The 25990-nt window shown below is 39.8% G+C and overlaps 2 protein-coding genes across 3 annotated transcripts in view; one reads left to right on the plus strand and one right to left on the minus strand.

The window, feature by feature from the left end:
* Positions 1-18489, plus strand: part of LOC116103803 (interferon-inducible protein AIM2-like) — a 43551-nt gene extending 25062 nt beyond the window's left edge. Inside the window, 7 exon segments of the mRNA XM_031390219.1 lie at positions 5863-5984; positions 8388-8669; positions 12944-13095; positions 15069-15482; positions 17119-17307; positions 17937-17957; positions 17959-18489. Of these exon segments, the coding sequence (XP_031246079.1) occupies positions 8408-8669; positions 12944-13095; positions 15069-15482; positions 17119-17307; positions 17937-17957; positions 17959-17985 (1065 nt within the window). The 5' untranslated portion in view covers positions 5863-5984; positions 8388-8407 and the 3' untranslated portion in view covers positions 17986-18489.
* A 5982-nt stretch (positions 18490-24471) lies between these two features.
* The window catches only part of LOC116103813 (mucin-5AC-like), a 19496-nt gene continuing 17977 nt past the window's right edge, over positions 24472-25990 (minus strand). For both annotated transcript variants that reach the window (XM_031390245.1, XM_031390256.1), the window contains exon 7: positions 24472-24783. In XM_031390245.1, coding sequence (XP_031246105.1) covers positions 24682-24783 — 102 coding nt within the window. In that variant the 3' untranslated portion in view covers positions 24472-24681. The remainder of the gene's footprint in view (positions 24784-25990) is intronic.

The following is a 25990-nucleotide window of genomic DNA, read 5'->3' on the forward strand; positions in this document are numbered from 1 at the left end:
TTGTTTTTGTTTGTTTCTTTGTTTTTTGGAGAGGAAACTGGGAATGGAGAAATTTACATGTAAATAAAAAAATATCTAATTAAAAGAAAAAGTCTGAGTAGTATATGATTCTACATGCATGGTAAGTAACTTTGACCATGGGGATAGTGAGAGATGGGGACTGGTTGCCAGTTATTGGTAGGTAAGTGTGATTAGACAGAGACTAATGAGTGCTTAAAGTCAGTGAAACCACTCTTAACTGGTGGCTGCCCATCATTACACATTTTCCTCATACTTATAGACATATTTGATTCTAGGACCAAAGCCTGATACTAGCTGAAGACTTTGAACAATTAACTTGTGTCAGTATGTGCCTCTCAGTTTTAGCAAAGGTTCCACTCAGGAATGCTAGGAGTTGTGGAAACTGTGTATGAGGTAGAGAGACACACAGGTTGTCTGTCTGTACCTTTAGCTCTGTGTTGCTGTGAACCTGAAACTGCTTTGTAAAGTAAAGTCTGTTAAAAAAAAAAAAATCTAAAAAGCAAACAAATCAATGTGCCTTGGTTGTCCCCTTTTTTATTCAACTAGACCATATTTTATTTGTTAGGAAGGACTGGAGATCATGTCTAAGGCATTGCATTCCTGGGCTAGAGCTCTTCTGCTGAGCTTTATCTCAGACCCTAGACAGTATTTCTCTGTTTCTCCTGCTTTCTCTTCTCACTCTTGTATGAATCCATTTTTATTCTACTACACAGTCTATATTTCTTATTTTTTTCTTTTCTCCAACCCATTGTCTTCCATTTACACTTATACAAAGTGTTCTTCAGCTGTGTTCTTTACCACCCCATTAATTTTAAAAGGATTTCTCCTACAGCATTCACAGTGTTTAGAAAACACTTATGGTAATCCATTCATCATCACATTTGTTAGTATTGCTTCATTTTTTTCTTCTTTATTATTATTATACATTAGTGTGTACACATGTGTGCATGTGTGGTTTTGTGTAAGTATATCCAAGCCATGGAGCCCATTTGGTGGAACTCATATGCATTTAGTGGTACCCATGTGCTCATGTGTTCATATGCCCATGTGTTCATATACTCATGTGTTTGCCATTTAGAATTGGATAATCCATCAGATGATTATCATGAAGTTAGATGATTCTCCTTTCCATCGCACCTATTTATTGTGTATAGCTCTTTTTTACTGGATAGTTTATTTATTTACATTTCAAATGTTACCCCCTTTCCCGGTTTCCCCTCCGGAACCCCCTATCTCATCCTCCCACCCCTGCTTCTATGAGGGTGCTCCCCCTCCCACTGTCCTAACATTCCCCTACACTGGGCAATCAAGCCTTCACAGGATCAAGGGCCTCTTCTCCCACTGATGCCCGACTAGATCCTCCTCTACTACATATACGGCTGGAGCCATGGGTCCCTCTATGTGTACTCTTTGGTTGGTAGTTTAGTTCCTGGAAGTTCTGGGGGGTCTGGTTGGTTGATATTGTTGTCCTTCCTATGGGGTGGCAAACCCTTGCTCCTCCTTCAATCTTTTCTCTAACTCCCCCATTAGGGCAGTATTGCTTCATTGTTGCAACTTCTGTTTAAATGTCTTGTTGACTGACTATATTTTTTCCTTTACCCTTTGCCTTGTCTCTTTGAAGTACGGTTTCTGTTTCCCATCTCTGTAATAAAATTCCTCTAATGAAATCAATTCAGAGAACAAAGGGTTAATTTGGGCTCACAGTTTGAAGTTACAGTCCATCACATCAGGAGAGTCAGGAGAGTCACTGGAGATTGAGGCAGTTGTTCACATTGTGTCCATATTCAGGATTCCAGCCCATGGATTGGGGTCTGATCTTCCCACCTTAGTTAACTTAATCAAATAACCTCCCACATGCAGGCTCAGATATCCATATCCCTGTGGTTCTGGATCTCGAATGAAGCTAAAAGCTGAGTCTAACCATCAAAGTACTCTCTGGTCTTAAATGTCGTACTCCTACATTAAATACATACATTTCAAATGGTGGTTGATTAAACATGTGGGGAAAAGTAATGCAGAGAAGAGTACAGAATGTGATGGACATGAGTGACTCATCGATATGGTCCTCTTTGAAGCTACATCTGTGGATGGATAGGCATGAGTCTTATAGTGACAGTTAAAAGGTGCCAATTCACTGCCTAACTGTGTGATTATCGAGCATGGTTAAAGGTTCTCCATCTGCCCCCATGGCTTCCGGAGCTTGTTTCTGTTAGAACTCTTCTCATAATTTGTTACTGTATATTCTTTGTTGAATCTCCACTTTTATGACTTCAGGTAGCCACTCAACACATAGAACCTTCATAGTAAGCTTAGGAGCCTGAGTTAAGAGGGAGGATTTAAGATTCATTTTCTTTGAGACGCATTTGTTTTCAAGTCCTTTAGTTCAGTTTGGTTTTGTTTTTATTTTAGTTAGGTTTGTTTTTTTGGACACTCCTATAGCAAAGGCCCTAGGGTCAAACGCGTGTAGATTAGCATGGCCTGAAGTCTTTACCCTCACCTTAGCCCGCTAAGCACTGTGAGAAGGTTCTAATGATCAGAAATCAGATGATACCTCAGGTCTGTTTGCTATACAAGTATCAACAACTCATCTGTTATCACTCCTTACAGACTCTCCTTGGTCATTTCTTTCTCTGTGTCACTGTCATTTTGAGATGAATCAACAGGACGCATCTATAAGAATTTATCTTCTGTGGCTATGAAAAGAAGATGACTTCAGCTAATGTAGCTGGGATCCTACCAGCCATGGACATGGGAGTCTTTGTGGTACCTTGGGGCAAAGGGCAGTGCTTATACGTAGTGCTGTAAGACATTTTCCTGTGCTGGATGAAGGCAGCTCATGCTTGTTGTGGACAAGAGATGAGAAGCAAAGCAGAGAGTTGGGTCACAGTGATTTTATGGTTTTTCCGCAGGAGAGAAGACTCAGGGCACTAGTCACGTTGCTCATCCTCTGAGAGTTTGAATGTGAGCAAATGATATCAGCTCTGAAAGTAGACATTTTCTTTACTGTCACTCCAGCTCTGTTCCCTGGAGTCTCTTGGTTGGACTCATGTCTCTTGAGCTTCAGTCACTCTTAAAGATTTCCTGCCAACCTTTTTTAGGAGACTGACATTTTCTGCAGCTCCTCATGCAAGGTCCCTGAGGTACCTCTATGGCAGTAGCCTAGTAGCTAAGTGATTTAAACCCTCATCCAGCATTAGGAGTCTCCCATCTGACATGTCTGCCCCTGAGCTCTCTGTTTTAGCCCAGACAATCGGCCAGCTTGCAAGCCCCCAAGCCTGCACCTCCATTTTCCCTTATATTTTTCATCTTCTGTCTTTTCAAAGCCTAGTTTTGGAAAAATACTCATCCACGTTCTTTTCCCAGTTCTTAACACAAGCCCTCACCTCCCATCCCAGGCTAAGCTGCTATTCCTTGTACAATATCACTACCCTGAATCCTGTCTATCACTTTTCTATTAATAGCTGACTTCGACTCAGTGATCAGCCTCACAGGGTTCTGCTACACATCCTTGATTCAGTAGCATGGCATTATAACAGTAGTCACTTAACAGAGATGTTCACCTTTCCCCCAGTTTACACTTGAGGATATGGACACTTCGGTTGTCATTTACCAGATGTCACACAGCCAACAAATGGCAGAGCCAGGATTTGAGTCTGTGTCTATCTAGCTGTCTAGCTGTCAGCCATAGGCAGCAAGCGAACACAGTTGGAAATCCTTGAAGAACTGAAAAATCTTGGCATGAGGAAGGTGGGCGTCTGTTCCTCACAGCAGACGTCAGAGGCGGGAAATGGAGAGTAGGCTTTCTTTGTTTCAGAAGGTGTGCTCCCGAGGAATCATCCTCAGGCTCATTTCCAGTAGCAATTTCCCTTTTGTTCTTCTGTACCACGGCTCGCCCCCTTCTAGATCGTTCTCATCAGCATGAAACAGGTCTGATTCCTCCCGTGTTAGAAAAGCGAGCAAGTAAGCAATCCTAAGTCACTCTCCCCATTTCTACCCCACCTCCTACCCTGTCTTCTACCACATTTCCCTGGCCTTTTGCAGCAAGAGTTGGGTTGAACTTCCATCCCTCTTCCTTGTTGCTCTTCTTGTTACCAGTACCCCAGATGGCTCCCATGGCACATCTGTAGTCCTCACCTTAGGTAACATTACAACAAAACAAACAAGAGACACAGCTTTTTTTTTTTTAATAAAAACTTTAAGAATGATCTTTTCTTAGCTTCGGAAACATGTGTTCTCCTTTGCTACAATCCCTCAACAGCCATTTCCCGAAGAGAAGGTCTGCTATTGTCAGTGGCCCGTGAGTTAGCTTTGGATTCTTGTTTCTCTCTCTCTGCATTTCTCCTGGTGAATTCACTCATGCTGAGTGCACCCAGGTCTATGCCATCCCAGTAGACACACAGCCCAAAATATGACATCCCAGTGGGGGAAAAGTCCCTGCTTGGTGGTAAGTCGTGTCCAATGATCTTGATAATTTTTGTGCTTGTTGATCTGTCCAGTAGCACTAACCTGAAGACAGCTGATGCCCAAGCCTAGCGTCCACCAAGGGCGACACTAACCTGGGTCACACCCGAGTCTCACAGGCAGAGGAAACTATGTGGTCTGAGTAGGAAAAGTGTCCCTTTATCACTTCCAGGCTGGTAACAATCTAGCCAAGCTTGAGACTGTCCCAGTGGCATGTAGGCAGTTGTGTAGTTCTAGTGCATGTCAGGAGGCTTCATCTGCGAGATGTGGACTGGGGCTAAAAGGCTTTACCTTCTGTTTGTTGCTACTCCCCACTGCAGGGAGCAGAATTCTGGGCTAGATTTGGGACATGTTGCCTATGGGTGGAGACCTTTCTGCTCATCCTTCTGTCCTAGCCAGATCTAAGGAAGAGAGCTAGAGGAAGTGAGCAGACTGACACAGTCCCAGATGCTCAGTCTAGCCTCATGATGGGGTTACCTAATTCTCCCAGGCATGATACTTCACTAGTATAGCCTGGTACTGAGTTTAAAGTCTAAGGCCAGGGCTGAATTCCTTCTCTCTCTCTCTCTCTCTCTCTCTCTCTCTCTCTCTCTCTCTCTCTCTCTCTCTCTCTCTCTCCATTTTGTGAACTTGGAGGAGTGTCAACATGGACAGAACTTTCCCTCCCATCTCTTCATTGTGTCTTTTCTTACTATCACATGAAACCAGGACACGATGGTCTCTCACGTGTCTTCTTTAGGTTTTAGGAGGGTGGGTTGGGCTCTGTACAGCTAATCAAAATTTGTGTGCCCGTGGGCTGCTAGGGGGTTCTTATTTAGCTGTTGTCTTGCTCTGTGATCTTTCAACTGGGCTTCTCAGTCACCCCGAATAGAACCCAGGAGATAGCCAGAACAGTGTGTAGAAAAGCCTCACTGACTCAGTCAATGAACGTTTGTTGAATACTTGTACAGCAGATGCTATTTTAGGAGCCAGGACTGCAGACATGAACAAGAGAGTCCTTGCCCACAAGTCACTTTCATTCCGGCACAGAATGTGAACCAAAACACTAACAGAAACTACTGGATTGCTCAGGAGACAAGTAGAGAGGAAAAGGAAACTGTTTGTGGTAACAGAGAGGAACAGGGCCACCTCTAGTTTTATAAAATATATGCAGGAAGGGTTGAGCAGGAATCTACAGAGAGGGTGAGTTTTAGCTATTCCGACACACCGTGAAGAGAGATAAGTGGTTTTGACAAGGGAAAAAGATGGCAATTACTATATCATTATTAATATTTTGAAAGTTACATATGAGTATTTAAGGACTGGGCATCTTCAAATAACAACTAGTAACGTTAGAATTTTTTGTTGTTTTGTTTTGTTTGTTTTGTTTTTAATTTAAAGGTATTATTGCACATTCTGTGACTAATACAAAGGCAGTTGCCAAAGGTCAGAGCAGAGGGCTTGGATTTGGAAGACTTGAGGCCAGGCCAGCTAGTCACCCTTTATAAGCTGTGTGGGATCAGGTAAGTCATTCTACCTCGAGTACCAAATGTAAGCTACCATTGCTGCAGAGCTGGTGTGGTGCAGGTATGCCACACAGGGCACTTTCAGGTAGTGGTGACACCGCTCCCTGTTTAGAAAGAAGTCAGTCTATCGTGTATGTATTTTTTTTTTTCCCTTTCCATTTCTCAGGTTCCCTGTATGAGCACTTTGAGTATGCATTCTGCAAGGCATAGCACTGTACTCTCAGATTGCAGCTGCAATGACTGCTGGCCATGAGGCTGCCAATCAGATTGCAGTGTGTTTCCTTCGTGGATAATCCACCCTCTTAACACTGGCTGTGTTTCGTGGTGTTTTCAGTTGAACCCAGAGCCTCCTGCATCGGAGTCAAGGGCTCTACTGCTGAGATTCATTTTGGTCCCAACAAATACTTTACAACTTTTTAAGTAGACTTAGTCTGTTGTAAAATGAAAAATTATATGTAAATAACATAAACAACCTTCGGAGAAAGCAGTATCGTAATTTTTTAATATAAAATGTGATTAACTCTGATTATGTTTTTTATCGAAGAGGCGTGTAGGGAGATTAAAAGTTCACACAGACCAGCAGAAAGCACGCTGAGGTGATTAGCATACTGCACATACTAAGCCAGAGGAGATTTCCTTCCTTCCTATTATTGAAAGGACCAGTGCACTGGTGTGGATTTTTCACTGCGGCTATTTCGGGTGTATTTCTTAAGTTGGAAAGGATGCTTATGGTAATTTTGGGCTTTGAGTATGAGCACCACCCATATAAGCAGAGAGCCACTCTGATGTTTTCCTTACCTGCCCAGTTTTTACCAGGACAGTGGGAAGGTCTCATTAACTGTAGTCTATAGAACTCATTGAAATTGTCTGCACTGGTGGGAAATGTGAGGGTCTTTGGACAGTTGTTTTTTCCCATGAACCCTCTATTTTGGTCGTATTTCTTCTACTTTATTCTCTCCAAAGTAACAGATTACTAGCAATGTCAATGATATTCTCGTACATCGTCATCACAGACTGAAGCACATTGCTTATCCATCTCTTTTCACCTAGACAGTTGATAATTTCTCACAGACCTGTGGTTTTTCATAGATTCTGAAAGCAACGCGCTTATTCATCATGGACCCTCAAGGTGGTACAGTCCCAGTTTGATCCTTCTTAGTTGATGTTTGCATTGTTTGTATTTTTATGAAGGAATTTAGAATATGCATTTGATGAAATTTAATAAGTCTTGCCTCCCTAACATGTCCTTTATGTACATTGTTTAGGAAGTTTTCCTTTTTCTCAATGTAAAGTGAAGGAAAAAAAAATCCAGTGTTTCTCAACTGTATTGCTATTCCTAGTTAGGTATTTTGTCTAGGTGAGTATTTATTTTTCTGTGACATAAGACAAAGATCAATGATTATCATCCCCCAAATATTTTTCTGAGTATTTTTCTTTGCTAGTCATTCTTTTTCAGATTTATTCGTATTGTTTATGTGCCATGTTTCTTTGTATAGGTGGATCTGATATTATCCTGACATTTCTCTACTTACCATCTGATTTTCTTAATTTTTTAAGTCTTTATAAAAGTTTTTATAGGTAGTAAGCGTAGTGTTTCTTGGTGAATGTTTTAACTTATTTGGCATATCTTTGTCCTTACCTTTTCATGCAGAGTTTAGAATGATCCTTAGAAGATTTCTCTGAGGTTTTGCATGTAGTTTTTCTATTAATTGACAAATTGACATCTTCATTTTATTGAGTGTCCCCATTCAGAATATCACATGCATCCTAAGTTAATAGAGAGATAAACTAAAGAAGAGGGGAAAGAATCCTTAAATAGACCAACTCATATATGGGAAAGTGAATTTTTGGCAAACGAAGAATACATGGTCTTCTCCATGCAATCACGGAGAAATTCTTGCCATGTGAACAGAAGGATCTTCGTATAGTTTTATACCATATACAAAAGAATCCAGACTAGGTCATAGATATTCAAGTTAAACCTTTCAAATCTCTAGAGAAGAACATAGGAGAAAAATCTTCTGATCTTGAATTTGAAAAGATGGGACAACAAAATGTGGTCCTCAAATGAATGAACTGGTAAATCTATTTCATCTATATGTATGTTAAAGTTTTAAGTTGTATGCCTGAAGCATATACACTGTGCCATATCCTATGCCTTAGAGGGGTCAGAAACATAGACTCTAAGAATTCCATTCCTAGGTTATCACATGCCCTTTGAAAGTACCCTTTTCTGACATGAGTGACCATCTTGCATAGCGATTCATTTTTCATGTTTCACCTAATGCTCTCTTTCTGCTCTGTTATCTTGGGTGTTCCCTGTTAACCACTCACCCTGTATGTCCTGAATGCAGGCTTTCATGGAGTGCTATAATCTTAACAGTTGAGGTCTCTTTTCAGGCTGATCCTGGGACTGTGAGATGGAGAGTGAATATAGGGAAATGCTGTTGTTGACCGGCCTGGACCACATCACGGACGAGGAACTGAAACGCTTCAAGTACTTTGCCTTGACTGAGTTTAAGATTGCCAGGAGCACACTCAACCCTGCAGACAGGACAGAGTTAGCTGACCAGCTGATTCAAAGTGCAGGTGCCGCGTCTGCGGTGACAAAGGCCATTAGTATTTTCCGGAAGTTGAATTATATGAATATCGCAAATGCTCTTGAAGAGAAAAAGAAAGAAGGTGCGTAGACGTGCCTGCCCCCTTTAATGATATGAGAGAAACGAAGCCCTTCTACATTGCCTTGGAGGAAATTAATTCTTTTTAACCACCAGGCCCTTTGCCTTCCTAAGCAACATGTTACAAATTTCTTAGCCGTGTCTGATACCAGCAGTCAGGGATGCCACCATTGTCTCTCTCTTCAGCAGACTCTGTCTCCACTCTACTTGTAAAAAACGGTGGAAATGGCATGCAGGTGTTAGTGGCCAAGCTCCCATTACTTAAGGTTTTCACACTTAAGCTGAAGGCTTGGCTGTAACATTAAGAAAACACAGCCTTGAACAGACAAACCAGAGTACGGTTTAGCTTTGTCAGGGACTCTCCACCTCTGCACTGAGCCATCCTGCCATGGTTCCAGTCGGTTGTTTTTAGGAAGTCTTTGTGCTTCTACTCCAAGGAGTTTCTAGTCCTTCATTTAGCTCCAGTATGGATGATATTATGAATTCCCAGGACACAAAGCACGTGTTTGCATTCAGTAAACTACCTCCGAATTTTCACCAATTAGATGCATGTTGTTAAGTTCCCGATTGCTCCCTAAGAAGAAGTGGTGTGTCCTTTGTGTTCAAATGACTACTAAGAGCCAACAAAAGAATACCCCATCAAGGGAATCCCTAAAATGAGAGATTCCAAAGGCAGTAATTTGGGGATGCTGTGTAATACAGAAGCTGCAAAATGTTAACTGCTTGCAGAGGAGATGTGCGTGATGCAGCAGGAGGGACTTGGCTTCCCAAGGGTTATTTCTACCCCATTTAAGTGATGAAGTAAGGGTAAAAATCACATACCAATATTATGTGACTTTGAGGAACTTAGAGCAAGGCCTGATCAGGATTACTTAAAGAGTGGTTGACATTGGACAGAAAGTGTAGTTTTTATATATGGCCACACGGTGGCAGTATGAACACACCATTGCTCCAGTCACTGATGTTCATCTACTGGCAACCCAAGTGAATAAGTCTGATGGCATCTTTTAGTTTTCCCCCCTGAAATTAACTCTTATTCGTGATTTTCTTTTTTTCTGGACAGGATACTATAAAATCCATTTACTTAAAAATTTTCCCTCCATTTTACTACTGTAATAATGGTGGGATTCTATCCACCTGATTAGCTCAAAAGTTCTACTTTGAGACCTGGTTGAAAACTCAGGAGTGACTACTGATCTAGAACTCAGTTTAGTTGCTCTGCAGCTCGGAAGTGCTACTTGAGGTCCTCTTCAAGCCTGCCTCAACCACAGCTGTGTCGGTGATGCCAGTGGGCATCGCTGCTGTGGTAGAACATTGATCTCTGGGTTGTTTCCCAGAAGTCTCACCTCGTATTTCTTCCGGTAAATGTCCGGCATGTCATGACCTTGCCTCATAAAAAGTGGAGGATATCTGAACAAGTTAAACAATACCATTAAAGAACTACAACAGGGTCCCAACCTTTAGTTGAGGCTTGAGCAAGAGAACAGGTGAAAAAGTATAAGGGCCAAAAGTATGACAAAGGCAAGCAATTGATTCTCTAACTATAACGATCTTAGATAGATGAAAAGTATGCATTGAACTATTAAATAAAACGAGAGGTATCTAGTGGGAAGATGACTTTTCCAAATGTTTCCACACAACACCGTGAATGTTATTTTATAAAAAGGTCAATGTGATTGATAGGATGGAATAGAGTGACATGTCTATTCCCTTGGGCTCCTTTCGCCTTTCCTGTACTGTCAATAGAGATTGGATGTTCTGATGTGCACGTTTATCCAAAAAATAAAGAAAATTTTCATAGAACTAACCATTGGAAGATCAGTTGAACTTCTTGCAAGCATGTTTAGTCATTTTGGTATTAATCACGGGCCACTATCATCTCCAAAGTTTATGCACTATAACGGCACAATGGAATAAAAGTGTGACATAAAAAATCTAGGAAGTTTATAGTTTGTATTGGGCTTCATTTAGAGCTGTCCTGGGCACATGTGATTCACAGATCATAGATTAGACATGCCTACAAGAATAAAGGTCCGGCTGGGCAGTGGTGTCACATGCCTTTAATCCCAGCACTTGGGAGGCAGAGACAGGCGGATTTCTGAGTTCGAGGCCAGCCTGGTCTACAGAGTGAGTTCCAGGACAGCCAGGGCTACACAGAGAAACCCTGTCTCAATCCTCACCCCACCCCCCCAAAAAATAAAAATAATAAAAATTCCTATAGAATTCCTGACCAAGACTCAGTTCCTTTCTGTTGTCTGAAATAGTGACAGAATACTTATGTGACTACTGTTAGTCATATACATTAAATGATTTGCTTTCTAACAAAATTAAATCCATGAACATCCCCGACTGGTTCAGATCCTGTGAGAAACCACATTTAAAAAGGTTCTTATCACATCTTTACCTATAAGTCCTTTAAATAATTGAACACTGACTATATTAATAGATGGTCACTTAAAAATCAGGACAAGAAGTTTCCTTTTCAGAATAAAATAAAGGATTAGCACCTGCACATTTGAGGAAGAGAAAGCAGTAACATTTTTGGGTCTTTGTTCTACTTCTCCTTCACTCCCTCTTCACACACACCCTCCTCCCCCCCCCCCTTATTCTTACCCGAGGCTGTGCTATGCATATGTCAGTTGGTGTCAATTACAAGGAAACACCTTATTCTCAAGTTCTCTGATTGGACCAAGCTGTGGTTCTGTGTCAAATCAGAACAATAGCTGCATTGCATGGTTTAGTAAGGCCACTGACTGGGCTTAGCAGACCAACAGAGCCACTGGCTAGAGTCTTTCACTGTCTCTAATTAAGAAAGTTTGCAGGATATAGGTCCTAAATAAATGGGTAGCATTGCTCCTTAGATTCTCTATTTGTGCATGGCTATAGATTGGGTTCTGAGAATACAAAGGATGCTGCTGCTGGGACACTTGGAATGGTCATGGCCTGAGACTACACACACACACACACACACACACACACACACCCCACATGCACACTCGCATGCCACACGCAGAGACACACACACACCATTTGTAAACACATACACATACACACACACCACATACCACACACCCATATATAAAGTAAAATCGCAGACTTTTCCCCCAGTGTGGGCTCATGTTGAAGCACAGCCTAAGCTCAAAACTCATCCCAGTCCCATCACTTCTTGGTCCCTAGGTTTGAGGAGACCAGGTGCTCTATTCCAAAGAAATATCAGACACAGTTGCCTTTAAACAAGAATCTTTTTTCTTTTTTCTTCAAACACTGGGGCTGAGTAGGGTGATCTTTTCAATATGCTGTGGCTGGTTAGGGCAGAGGATTCGTTTCAAAGACATTTGTGTGCATGAGGTTACCTATGATCTTCAGGAAGCCTGATACATTGCTCCGAGGCTGGGTGGGGCCAGCATTCCACAGAGGAGGTCAGGCAGATTCAGATGCTGCGCTCCACACATGTGCCTATGGGTATAGCCTCACCCAGCAAGTCTCAAGCCTTTTACCGAGTAGTAAGACAAGTGGAACGTTGGCTAGGACTCAAAGCTAACAGATCTGTTGTGTGAGCCGCTCAAAGGTGCTATTGGATATTCTCTTTGACTGGGTGACTCCACAAGGCAGACCACATATTGGTCACAGTAAGACCCACTTCATTTTGTTTGTTTCTAATTGACTCCCCCTTATTCTAGTCTTGCCGATGTACTCAATATCTCTCGGGGGATGAGGTGAGAGTGAGCCTTCATTAGGGTATATAATGCTGGGGTGCCACGTGCACACTCCCTGCCCTTCATCCTCACCATAGGAGGTGTAGGGCCGTGGGATTCTCTCTACACAGTACTGTCCCATTTGGGGAGGGAGATGACACAGTTAAAATGAAAATGTTCCTCTTAACCTCAGTCTTAGTGGTCTAGATGGCACTTCTGTTACCTTCTGAGATTTTCTCTAATGTGCCTTGTCTGTGGATAGTCTTGTGTTGTAGTCTTGTGAGGACCTGAAGATGGGAAACTCCTAATCCATCACCCTGCTCTTGTCTCCCTTCTAATTTTCTTCTTGAAAGTTAATGATATTTTAATGATATTCTGATTAACATTAGAATTCTAATGAGAACTCTAATTCTCAGCCATGCTTACTTATAGATTTTAATGTGTCTGTTTTTTGTTTCTCCTCCTCCTCCTCCTCCTCCTCCTCCTCCTCCTCCTCCTCCTCCTCCTCCTCCTCCTCCTCCTCCTCCTTCTTCTTCTTCTTCTTCTTCTTCTTCCCATCCTCCTCCTTTCTTTTCTCCTTCAGCTGAACGTAAATATACGACAAATACAAAGAAGCGAGGAGCACAGAAGGTAGAAAATAGAAGTCAAGCTGAAAACGGTTCTGTGGCCTCTGCCACCCACAGTGACAAAGACTCCAAGGAGCCCTCTGCTACAGAAGTCTGTCCTCAAGCTAAGGTAGGCTAGTGCCACTCTTATCAGAGCATCCTGCCACCACTATCCCTCTCATCCAGCACATGAAACCTTCTGCTCTTTATCTCAGTGCATACAAGTCAGGAAAACAAGGCTCTGACAGGAAAGATAAGACTGCATTACAAAAAGAAAAGTTCTTATGAGGAGGTTTAGGATGAGAGGGAATGGGGAGAGCTTCTAGTTCAATGGAATTGCAGCAAAGAGTTCAACCTGTGCCACAGGAGAATTAGTGTCTAAGGATGCCCTTCAGGATTGCTGCAATGTCGTTGGAAAAGACAATCCCTTTAGTCAGTATGTGCCTGCTCTTATGGCCGTGAAATGGCTTTTTGTAGCAGAGGGAATAAAATTGGAAGAGAGTCCTTGCCCCCTAGTCCTGACCAAGGAGCATGTAGGGATCCACCACAAAACCCACCAAGCATCTGCAATTTCATTTTCTGTAAAGAAAGTGTCATGTAACTTTACAGAGGAGCTTAGGGTGTGTACACCATTCTGTCTCGAGCGCCCACCCATTTCTTCTGCGTTTGGCTCAGAAACTTCCAGAACTGTCAAGAAAACAATACCCAAGTTTAAATGTTACATTTATTTAGTAAGCAGACATAAAAAAATGCATATTATATAGTCTCTGAAAATCCAATAAAATGCCTAGGACTGAAGACAAGTTCTAAAATAGTTCTCAGTGAATGTGACATTTTCCTGCTTTGGATCAAATTGAGAGTGGGATGCTATTCATCAGATGGGCTCATGGGCTCACATCCCAAGGTCTCGCAGAGATCCAATTCAGAACATACACTTCTGTGCATGGGTCTCCATTTGGTTATGGATTGTTCATTGCTTTTAAAATAGTATTGTTTCTAATACATACACATGCATGGATACACAGTCACATACAGGCATGTGAATATACACAGTCTCTTATTATTCTTACTTTATTAATTTGGAAGAACAAAAAACAAGAAAAGAATAAAATTACTACAATCATAGTGTATGGAGAAAAGCTAATTTATCAATGGCAATATCCCAGTAGTCTGTTTATGGGGGTTATTTGTGCATTTATTCAATAAAGAATGTATTATACTTTATCCCTTGTTAAATCAATTAAAATAGTTTGTTGTATTATTCCTACAAAACATTTAATTTTTAGATGTTGTGTTATAAAACTTTATTTGACAAAATTCATTTTTTGGTATTTAATTGGTTTTGATGATTTATAACTATAAATAATAAGATGTAATTTTCATGTAAGCCTTAATATATATGCTTCTAAAACATGCACATGTGTGGACAAACACACAGACATGCACATTCCTGTGCACATATGCACTGTCTCCTATTGCTCTTAATTTCTTAATTTGGAAGAACAAAAAAAGCAAGATGAGAATTTATTCATTCCAAGAATAATTCATTCCTCTAAGAGTAAACTTACAAAAGTAGAGTTGATTCTATTTTTTAATCTCCTTTTAATTCATTTGTAGGTTCTCATCTTGAGATCTCTTCTTTTCCTCACATTTAATGATCTGTATTTTTATTATGCATCGGAATACTCCTAGAAATGTGTAGGAGCTCTGTGCATATCACTGAGCTTCCTCACTCTTATACAAGAGTCAAATAAATGCTCAGTGTTGGAGGGAAAAATATGCTATAATAGAATCACAAGAAGACAAAGTCAGGTTGAGCCCCTTGCAATGATTCAGTATTCTGACACACATTTTTCATAGCAAAGAAGGATTCTGATTCAGGAATCTTGACTCCAGAGTCAGCAAAGCTTCCCCATCTGAATTCAGAACAGAAAATATTGTTTTATGTTCTTTCAATCTAGATAATTTCAAGTCTCCAATCTCTTCCTAACATCTCCATTTTCCCTTCAATTCAGCTTCTTTCTTCCTGGGGTTTTACTGTGAGTGAAGGGTGCCTGAGTCAGTGTGCACCCATAGCTTACCATCTTTTCTTTCTTGTCACAGCCTAAGAAGAAACAGATGGTGGCAGAACAGGAAGCCATCGGAAAAGATTTACAGAAAGATTCACTTGTGGTCATGGTGCTGAAAGCTATCAATCCCTTTGAGTGTGAGACCCAGGAAGGAAGACAAGAGATATTCCATGCAACAGTGGCCACACAGACAGAATTTTTCTATGTAAAAGTTTTAAATGTACAGTTTAAAGATAAATTTGTCCCAAAGAAAACAATTCAAATATCAAACTACCTTTGGCACAGTCACTTCCTGGAGGTCACCAGTTCCTCATTTGTGGCTGATGTTGACCACAAAGTCCATGTCCCAAGTAACATTATTAAGAGAGCTGGAGAAACTCCAAAGATTAGTAAACTGAAAACTCAGCCATGTGGAACAATTGTGAATGGGCTGTTTAAAGTCCAGAAGGTAAGTTCCTATATGCAATTTTATAGTGATTAGTAAGAATAATATAACATATAACACCTATTTCTAAGCTTTAATGGAACTTTAGAAATTAAGTCTCAATGTTTTTTACTCTCTATAAAATCTGAAACAATTAAAAGAAATTTAAAAGTTGATTTTAAATAATTTTAACAGTTTAAAAAAAAAACAGTTTTACAAAGTTAAGGACTTGTAGGATGATAACGTGCCACAACTTGTGAACAAAGCTCGCAGAGTTATATTTTGTATTTTTTGATTGTTTTGCATTTTGAGACAGGGTCTTACTATGCAGCTTTGTCTTGGCTGGCATGCACTGAGATTCCCTGCCTCTACCTCCTAAGTGCTGGGGTCCAAGTGCATCTCACCACACACAGCGAAGGTTTGATTTTGAAAGTCTGATTTTGAAATTACTTTTATTTCTTTTTATTGTGGTAGCTTCTGAAACATAGACACAGGCATTTCCTCCTCTGTGTTGTTTTTATGCAACTGTACTCTTTATATTCAAAGTCACTTTTGTTTTGAGCACTCTGCAGAGAACTCATGTGGTTTGAAGAAAAGGAGAGGGGAGAGGGAGGTGAGAAGGGAAGGCGAGGGAGAGAGAGAGAGAGAGAGAGAGAGAGAGAGAGAGAGAGAGAGAGAGAGAGAGAGAGAGAGAGAGAGAGAAGGAGAGAGAGGGAGGAGGGAGGATGGGCTTGACTTGAACTTCTGAAACATCAAGCCCTCCCCCCTCCAGTGACATTTCCTCCAACAAAGCCACACCTACTCCAGCAAGAGGCCACACATCTTAAATCTTTTCAAATACTGCAACTCCCTATGATACTGTGGGGACCATTTTCATTCAAACCAGGAATCAGGAGAAAAAAAATACTAGTCTTGTATGAACAGTTTTCTGGCCACAGAGAGATCCTGAAGAAGCACAGGAAACCTGTTGATTTCTGCACCTAGTAACCAGAATGACCTCTCTAGTCTTGTCAGGAAAGGAGGTGGGAGGAAATTGTTCTCCTAGGAAAATTAAAGCATATAAACACCCCATTTCCCCTCTCAGTTTTGAGCCTTCCATTTGATCAATTATCCACTAATGTGTATAAAACTAACATTTAAATACTGAAGTTTTGCATAATGGACCAGCGTCTGGTCTCCTTCTAATCTGGACTTGACTGAGAATGATATTTCATTCATGGTTGACTTTTTAACTTTTAGATTTCTTCACTAGGTCTTTTACTTTTGGTTCATGTGTCCCTGTTACTTGTTTCCTCAAGTGACTCTCCTCCTAACCACAAGGTCTTCCTTTCCCATGGCTGCCTCCTGTGTGCTGGCCCTGGAGAAGCCCCACCTTCCCTGTCTGCCAGCTATTTCTGTGAGCTATCCTGGCCTCCCAAAGGAAAAAAGCTTGGGACTATAAAGATGGACCCAAGAGACAACATGCTTTTAATAAGATTATCCCACCTTCCCCCACTAAGATTTAATAGTATCTCTTGGGTAGAAGCCTCTTAGTTTGGAAGCAGGAATTATTTTTCACATTTCTTTTGGAAAGCTGCTGTGGTCTTGTCTGATAACTGATTTATGTGCTGCTCTTTCCTAGTCATCTCAGCAGGACTTGACTTGTATTTTCCCTCCACAGATAACAGAGCAAAAAGATAGAGTACTATATGGTATACATGATAAAACAGGAACGATGGAGGTGCTGTTGCTGGGAAACCAGAGCAAACCAAAATGCGAGGAAGGAGACAAGATTAGACTCACATTCTTTGAGGTGTCAGCAAATGGAGTGAAAACTCAGTTGCAATCTGGACCTTGTAGCTTCTTTAAGGTATGGACGTTCTCAAAAGAGGATTTTGGTTTGTGTTTTCTGCCAGAAAGCCAGTGAACAGGATATGACCGAGAAGAGCCTGATATGTAGTGCCTTTGCATCTCACAGACCTGAGAAGCCTGTCTTTAGAAAATACATATCCTAGATATGCAATTACAAAGCCATGGATGTCCTGAGGAAGACACACATACATGTGCACACACACAAACACATAGCCACACAATCTCTCTCTCTCTCTCTCTCTCTCTCTCTCTCTCTCTCTCTCTCTCTCTCTCTCTCTCACACACACACACACACACACACACATGTCTGAGCCAGTGCAGCCCTTTTTGCATCTATCACAGTCCAGAGCAGTGGAGTCAGCTTTCACATCCCATAGACGGTCATTAGATGAGGGAACCTGAGATGTCTTCATATGCATCTTTCTTAGGCAGGAGTGTGCGTTTTCAGAGCAGCTATAGTTCAGGAGAATTGTCTAAGGGTGAAAGAATTAAGAGGGGACAAGGGAGAGGGGAAGGAGATTTGATGAGGCAAAAGGTACATCTCAAGAGAACACAGTAAATGGAAGTAGAGGGGAGTCAACTAATTAATCAATAACATTTCAATCTTCATCTTTCTTTCCTACCCAGGTTATTAAGGCTGCAAAGCCAAAAAACTGAGGTGAAAAGTGTGGAATGAAGTCAACTCTAAAATGCATTTTTCAGAGGAATGCTAATGCTGCTTCTTGAACTAGATTGGGCTACCTGACGATAGTAGTCTACTGCCTTATTACACTATATTAGTCAGAAAAGGACAAACACTCAGAAAACAACTGAAAAGAAATGTATGTAAACTTATTATTAAATAAATGATTGCTCTGTCTAAGGGTTGCGATATTCTTCTTCTTCTTTACATAGACATTGAGGGTCTATGTATGGCAGAATTGGAGATTTGATAGCAGTGGCGGGTAGGAAAGAAGTCTGTGGTTGATAGACAAGAAGGTTGGTGATTTCTTTTTTTAAATTTTAATGTTTTAAATCTTTTGGGGAAGAGGTTATAAGGGTGGAGGGTGGATATGGAAGTACTAAGAAATGAGTGAGATTGTGGTATATGATGTGAAATTCCCAAAGACTCAATAAAAGAATTATGTTTTGGAAAAAGAAAGATTGTTAAAAAAATAAATAAATATGATTTTACTCAGGATTCAGAAAGTTACAAAAAAGTTTGTGGCTGTTCTGTTTTAATTACCTATTCTATTTTTGATATTACAGTATAATGATACTTTTCCCCGCTTTCCTTTCTTGCCTCTAATCCCTCCAATCTATCATTCCTTGCTTTCTTTCAAACACATGGCCTCTTCATTCATTAATTGTTGCTACAAGCATATATTCATGTCTACATAATACACAAATATAACCTGCTCAATCTGTATAATGTTGCTTATAGATATATTTCCAGGGATGACCATTTACTATTGAATAATTAATTGGTGTGCTCTTTTCCAGGATAGACTGTTCTTCCAATAAAAAAAAAGTTAGATAATTTGCAAAGAACATAGTATTTTTTTTAGATTCCATCCAGAGAGCTGAGATTGCAGTACAAGCACAAGAGAAAAACCTAAGGAAAGGTAAACAACTTCAGAGAGTGAGGAGATGGAAATATTTTCTACCTGGGGCAGGGAGTGCATACTAGACAACCCACAGATTATAATTAAGTTAAAATGCTAACAAATTACCCAAGGTTGAGCTTCCTGGCATGAGAATGGAAATCTACAGAGAACCTCAGCCATTTTTACACTGAGTGTTTACACTCATTTTCAGGCACTATCCTGGGTGGGCATGAGACAGTCTGGGCATAGGCCTGGGAAAGATGAGCTGCTGTGGGAGAGGCATGAAGGTCTCCCTTGATCTTCTCATATATGATCAAATTCCTCTAGTGTTGCAGGATATTTGATCATACAGTGAACCCCAAAATTGTGTAGTTTACTGGAAAAATCTGTTTCTAGTTGTATGGCTCAACCTTAGCACTCACCAATCCCTCTGGCTGGAATACAGATATGCACTTTGTATACAACTTTAATCCCAAACAACGAAGGTAAAGTTAGTTTATAGAAGGAAGCACCCATGTTTGAGAGATGTCTAACTGAGTGGCAGTCAAAGGGACAAATCAGAAAAAGATTTGATAGAATATGACATGCCCAACTCCCATGAGAAGAGAGAGGAAAGGGAAGCTACTTGAGGAACAGTGCAGAGAGGGTGGGGAAGGGGGCAGTTTTAATAAGCCAGTTGTGCAGAAACAAGCTAGACACAAGTGAAAACAGAAGGAGCCAGAGAATGAGAAAGAGCCAGAAAGAAAGTTAGAACATATTACCAAAGTTAACTTGAGGCCAAGCAAAGAAATTAAGGAGAAGCTGAGAAAAGCCATATTGAATCAGAGTGGAGAGGAGTTTTGAGTATGGAAGCTAGAAGCTTCCAGGACTAGGCCTAGGTTAGTAGACAGAGGCAATAAGCTCCAAAATGACAATTACGTCTTGTGAATAAAAGTTACTCTTCTTGATGGCATAGAGACCTGTTAGGATTTGTATATGTTCAGCCCAGGGAGTGGCACTATTAGAAGGCATGGCCTTGTTGGAGTAGGTGTGTCACTGTGGGTGTGGGCTTTAAGACCTCATCCTAGACACCTGGAAGCCAATATTCTGTTAACAGCCTTCAGACGAAGATGTAGAACTCTCAACCCCTCCTGAGCCATGTCTGCTTGGATGTCGTCAAGTTCCTGCCTTGATGATAGTGAATTGAACCTCTGAACCTGTAAGCCAGCCGCAATTAAAAGTTATTCTTATAGGACTTGCATTGGTCATGGTGTCTGTTCACAGCAGTAAACCCTAAGACAGGACCCTTTGAAACAAGGGGAAGGGAAAATTGTTCTGCTTCTAGAACAAAAGAAGGAGTAAGTTCTAGGTGTGGAATACTAAGAATCTTCAACATTAAAGATGAAACTCCTTCATACTTAGAAACACACATGACTCAGTGTTTGCCAAGGACAATAGATCAATAGATCTGTTGTTAGCTGAGCAGATCGCTAGAGTATTCTCTGGTCACTCTACATTTTTTTTTCTTTTTATGACTATGCTGAACAACCCTCAGATAACAGATAGCAGACAGCTTCTAGGAGGCAGTCATGTAAATGTCTGCTCTTACTTTCCAGTTCAAGGACACCTGATATGGCTGCAAGAAATTAAGTCAGTCCAGGTTGGAGGGACCACAGCACAATGGAGGCTGTGACAATTTCATTGAGAACAATCAGACATTTTATATATTTATCAAAAGCAGAATATGATGCCAAATACCTGGATTAGTACAGTTGTAGTTTCCAGGATACGATGATGCTTGCAAGCTATACAGGGTACAAAAAATTATATCAATGAACAACTGTTCTGTCAAGTTTCTATGCTTCCTTCACTACTAAGGAAACACAGAGAAACACTAAATTCCTGAATGCTTCACTGCCTGAGAGACTGCATCAGTTTCACAAGAACTGGAAGGCACAATGTGTCCCGGGAGCCATGAACTCCAATCTGAAAATCCTATGATGCATGCCACTCAAGGCATGCTAGGCTAAGCCAACTTTGTGGTCCCCTGCACAGCCAAGATCATGTTTACTGGGCTCAGGGTGTAGCTTATTAGTATAGTTCATACCTATCATAATGTAGGCCCTGAGATTCGCCTGCACATTGCAAAGGATCTCTCAGTCTATTGGAGTACTCAAAATAGACAGGAGAGCAGATAGCATCAGATGGTCAATTTCACATTCAAAATGGAGAGTGAGAATGAAGTGGAAAGACTAGAAATGGGTGGGATATTTACAGTGAGGCTGAAATACCATCAGCAGGATCACCAGTAGACTTGACCTAGCAGAGAATGAAATAAGTAGAGTCAAAATTGATCATTGTCAGCCCACATAGGAAAGTGTCATTTAAATTATATTTGTATTTTTATACACAGAAGTATGTATATTATAAATGTTTTAGGTAGATAGTAGTATTATTTCTTAAGACTTCAGACATTCTTACTGTTGCTATACTCTCCTCTTTCCATATATATATATATACATACATATATATATCAGAATATGGAAAGATATATATATATATATATATATATATGGAAAGATATATATTTGGAAAGATATATATGTGTGTATATATATATACACACACACCCATATGTATATATATATATATATATACACACACACACATATATATATATATCTTTTCCTTAGTTAGAGCTCTCCCATTTTTTTCCATTTTCCCCATCAGATCACTTATACCCTGGTAATATGCTCTATTGCTTGCCTATACCTTAACCCCTGCCATAGTCTGTTTTTTACTTAACTAGTTTCTGTAGTTATTCCAGGAACTATACCTGCAAATGTCATGATTTCATTTTCCTTTCAGCTGAATAGTATTCCACAGTGTATATATTCCACATCTTTATTATCCATTCATTGGTTGAAAGGCTTTTGGCTTCCTTTCATTTCCCAGCTATGGCGAACAGGGCAGCAAAGGACATAGCTGAGCTGGTATCTGAGGCGTTTTGACCTTTGAACATACTCGAGGAGTAGCATGGCTGGATCACAAGGTAAATTTATTTTAAGTCTCTTGAGTATGCTACACACTGATTTCCAGGATAGCTGGATCAATTTGTATTTGCACTAACAGTAAAAGAGGGGTTTTTTTTTCTGTTCTTTGTATTCCTTCCAGCATTTGTTGGTTATTATTTTGCGGTTGGAGACTCCTTCTAATATAATTTTATTTATAGACACAGAAACTTGAAATTTATATATTTTCCCTATTCCGCACTGAACATCTAAAATTTGTAAAAGAAAACAAAATACTTTTATTGGTTATTAAAAAGCTGCCATGCTTTATAAAAGCAGACAGGCAACCATACTTTGCCAATTTCTGATCTTAAGTAAAGGTACTAGAAATGTTTAAATGTTTTTAAATATTTATAGAATATTTAAAAGAAAAATATATGGCAATACATCAAAATGTGAGAGGGAGAGTAAGCATATGAGGATATTTTTGAAGTATTTTCTTTGTAATTAAAGATAGATATTGTGAGCCATAATGAAATCATTAAAATATTTTAAAGATTTATAAATCGTACAATGACATTTAGATGTTAGGAGCAAAATAGACCTACAGAGCACAAGAAGGCAATCTCCCTCGTGTCTCCAATATAATGTTTTTTCAATAAAACTATAAATGCAATGGAAAATATAAAAAGGATATTTTTTCTATAAGTACTACTAGATCAATTAGATATCCATGTTCAAAATAATGGACCCCATCCATAACTCATGAAGTTAAACAATATATATATATATATATATATATATATATATATATATATATATATATATATATATAATTGGCTTATCTGTAAAAATTTCAAGCTTTAAAATATCCCACTGAATACTGAATAGTTTACAACTTGTACTTAGGCAAAATTTCTCCTAATTGACACTAAAATACATATCGTGTGCAGCAGCTATTTGCTGTTGACTTACGTTTTATTGCATGATGGTCACATAGGATACAAAAGTAGTTTCAATTTCTCTAATGTTGTTAAGGTTTGTTCTGTATCCCATTTGTTGTTGGTGGTGGTGGTGACAACGTTTTGTTTTGTTTTGTTTTGTTTTGTTTTACGAGCTTCCAATGGATGCAGAGTAGAATGTGTCTTGTTTGGTGTTCAGGTATTCTGTAGATATCTGCTAGGTCTATTTGATGACTAATGCCATTTAACTCTGATGTTTCTCTACTTTTGTGTCCCAGTGGCCTGTCTCTTGGGGAAAGTGGTATGGTGAAATCACTTGCTATTACTGAGGTGGAATTAATCTTTTTCTTGAAGTGCAGTGGTAGGTTTTTTATGACATTGGGTGAACAAGAGCTTGGTGCATAGGTGGTATTCAAGGTCTTGTTGATTAATTGTTTGCTTGATTAGAACATGTTCCGCTTCTTTATGTCTCCTGAAATTTATTCCTAATTGGCAGAATAATGTTACAATTTTAACCACTTCATTGGATCTCCTACTGTAGTAAAGAAAATCAGATTCTGTGATTAAGGTATATAATGACTAAACTATTTTTTATAAAGAAGTAAATATATGAAGATACATATACCTAGGCAGTCATATAACTATATTTTTGTACATATATAAATGACTGTATGTGTGCATGTAAATATAAATGTATACAGACCTGTGTATGCTATTAGCATAATATTAGGCCAGGATACACACACACACACACACACACACACACACACACACACACATATATATATACATTTATATACACACATACATATGTATAATATCAAGATTTAGATATTATACTGTATACTATTATATACTAAAATTAGACACATAACCAGAGAGTGAAATAATTGAAAATGAAACAACATGTTGTGAGTCTTGTATCTTCAGATGCAATGCATAATGGTAGAACTTTAATGTCTCTTTGCCATATGTTGGTTGGAAATAAAAAACCTTGGAATTTAGAATAGTGAGCCTCTCCTTCTGTCCCTCAGGGTCTCCAAACTCTTACCCCTAGTATGCCCACCCCTATTCTCTGTCTTTCTACTCAAAAGCAAGCTAATTACCTTCAGTATCTGTGTCATATCAGTCTTTTCCTAGGATACCTTCCGGTAGCTCTAGACACATAAAAGTGAAAGCCAGGAACTGCATCGGGAGAATTTCTGAGGAATCCTGCATTGTGAGTAAATGAATGGACTCAGATGACCCACATCCCAGGGCTAAATGTTCTAGCAGACTAGAGACTTCATGAAACAACCAGAACCCTCATTTAGTAAAATAATCATCCAAACCCTGTCCAGGGATGAACTTTGAAAAGGCACTCCCTTTTTCCTCAGCCAATGAAACCCTCCCTCAAACATAAGTCTTGATACCTGCAATTCATACTAGACTCCACACCTTATTTTTCTTTTAACTTGATTTCTCTGATTGGAACACAGCCTGGTCCTTCAAGAAAAGGGCCTTATCATTCACTATCACACACATAGTACAATCTGGCATATTTCTTGAACACTATGGTATTTCACCCTGATCTGTAAAGCACAGATGATTTATAAATAAATAAAAGAGACTCCTGAGGAAGCACCCACTTGCATAAAATGTTTATTATTCTTCCTTTCACATTTTGAGACATACAGATGGAAATGAGGAATATAGGGAAACTAGAATGCATAAGGAACAAATTAAAAGAATACTATTTCCTATGATCAAGAACTGGATTTTATATATATCTTAGTTCACTACCTTCCATATACACACTTTCCTTTGGCACTTGCAGCTTATCAGCACAACATCATTACCATTGCTGTTCAGGGATATGTGAGTGGGAGTTTTGATCCGTGTCAATAATTGCATGAGGGTTGGGAAGTTCGCTGTCTCTCTTACTAGATTGGATGACCTTGAAGAAGAAAAGGATGCAGTCAGGTCAGTTGAGATGTAGTTTGCTACATTCTTCTTTACCCATATTGTCTCTATGAGTCGCCTCCCTTTCTTATCCTTAACCAACGCCTTTACAGAATCTCTGTCTTTGGAATTAGTTTCACTCCCACTTCTTGAGAGCATAAAATGAGCTACTGACAACTACTAGGCCTGGGCACAGATAGAAGAGCAAGAGATATCATGGAGCAATAGTAAGGAGGGAGAAACTACAGTATCAAAGGCAAGGGTTGAGTAGAAGATGACATTGCACAGATGGTTAAAAGGCTAGTACAGGAGGCATCCCTGATGCAGTAGCTGGGGGATGGGGATGGGGATGGGAATGCAGAATATGTGACTTATGGTCCTAAGAATAATGGAGATCTGGAAACATTTCTATATGACGGAATAGGTCAGCACCTATATTTTATCTATGCATTATTTTATGTATTAGTCTTTGGTAGTATATAGTAAATCTCAGTGTTTGACAAGAGCATGTATCTTGGTATCTTGTGCTCTGATTTCTTAAAGAATCCTATGAATCATATGATGTACATTGTAAGTTCTGTTTATGGGCCTCTGTGATGAACATTATTCCACAGGAACTCCTGAACTTCAGGGTCTTCAGTCAATTTAAAAATATCAGAGCCGGAGTTTTAAACACATAAGACCCAAATTCTTATAATTTCTCTATTTTGATAAATATATCAATTTTATTATTTAACTTAGGGAATAATAGTTTAAGAGTCTTTCTGAATATCTTCTTCTTACCATGATTTATTCCTTTTACTGGATAAGCCAGAGACCTGGGGAAACCCAAATACCATTGTTCCATTAAAGAATGTAGCAACAGAATGACTCCTAATGACCTTCTGCTATACCTATCGATCGATGTTTCACTCAGCCATCACTAGAAACGCTACCTCCTCCTGTAGGTGGAAACTGATGTGTTTATAAAAATATAAAGAGAGAGGGGATACAATACATCTGGTGGAGGTGTAGTTAATTATGGGGAAGGGGTGCCTCTGAATACCTTCCCCCTGAGGAACCAGTCACAGGAAGGTATAGTATAGAATAGAGTTTATTCAGGGCATGGGGAGGGGAGTTGAGAGGGTCATGGAGACAGAGAAAGACAGACACAGAGAGAGAGAGAGAGAGACAGAGAGAGAGAAAGAGAGAGAGAGAGGAGA

Source organism: Mastomys coucha, unplaced genomic scaffold (genome assembly GCF_008632895.1).
Source record: "Mastomys coucha isolate ucsf_1 unplaced genomic scaffold, UCSF_Mcou_1 pScaffold1, whole genome shotgun sequence".
NCBI classification, from domain to species: domain Eukaryota; kingdom Metazoa; phylum Chordata; class Mammalia; order Rodentia; family Muridae; genus Mastomys; species Mastomys coucha.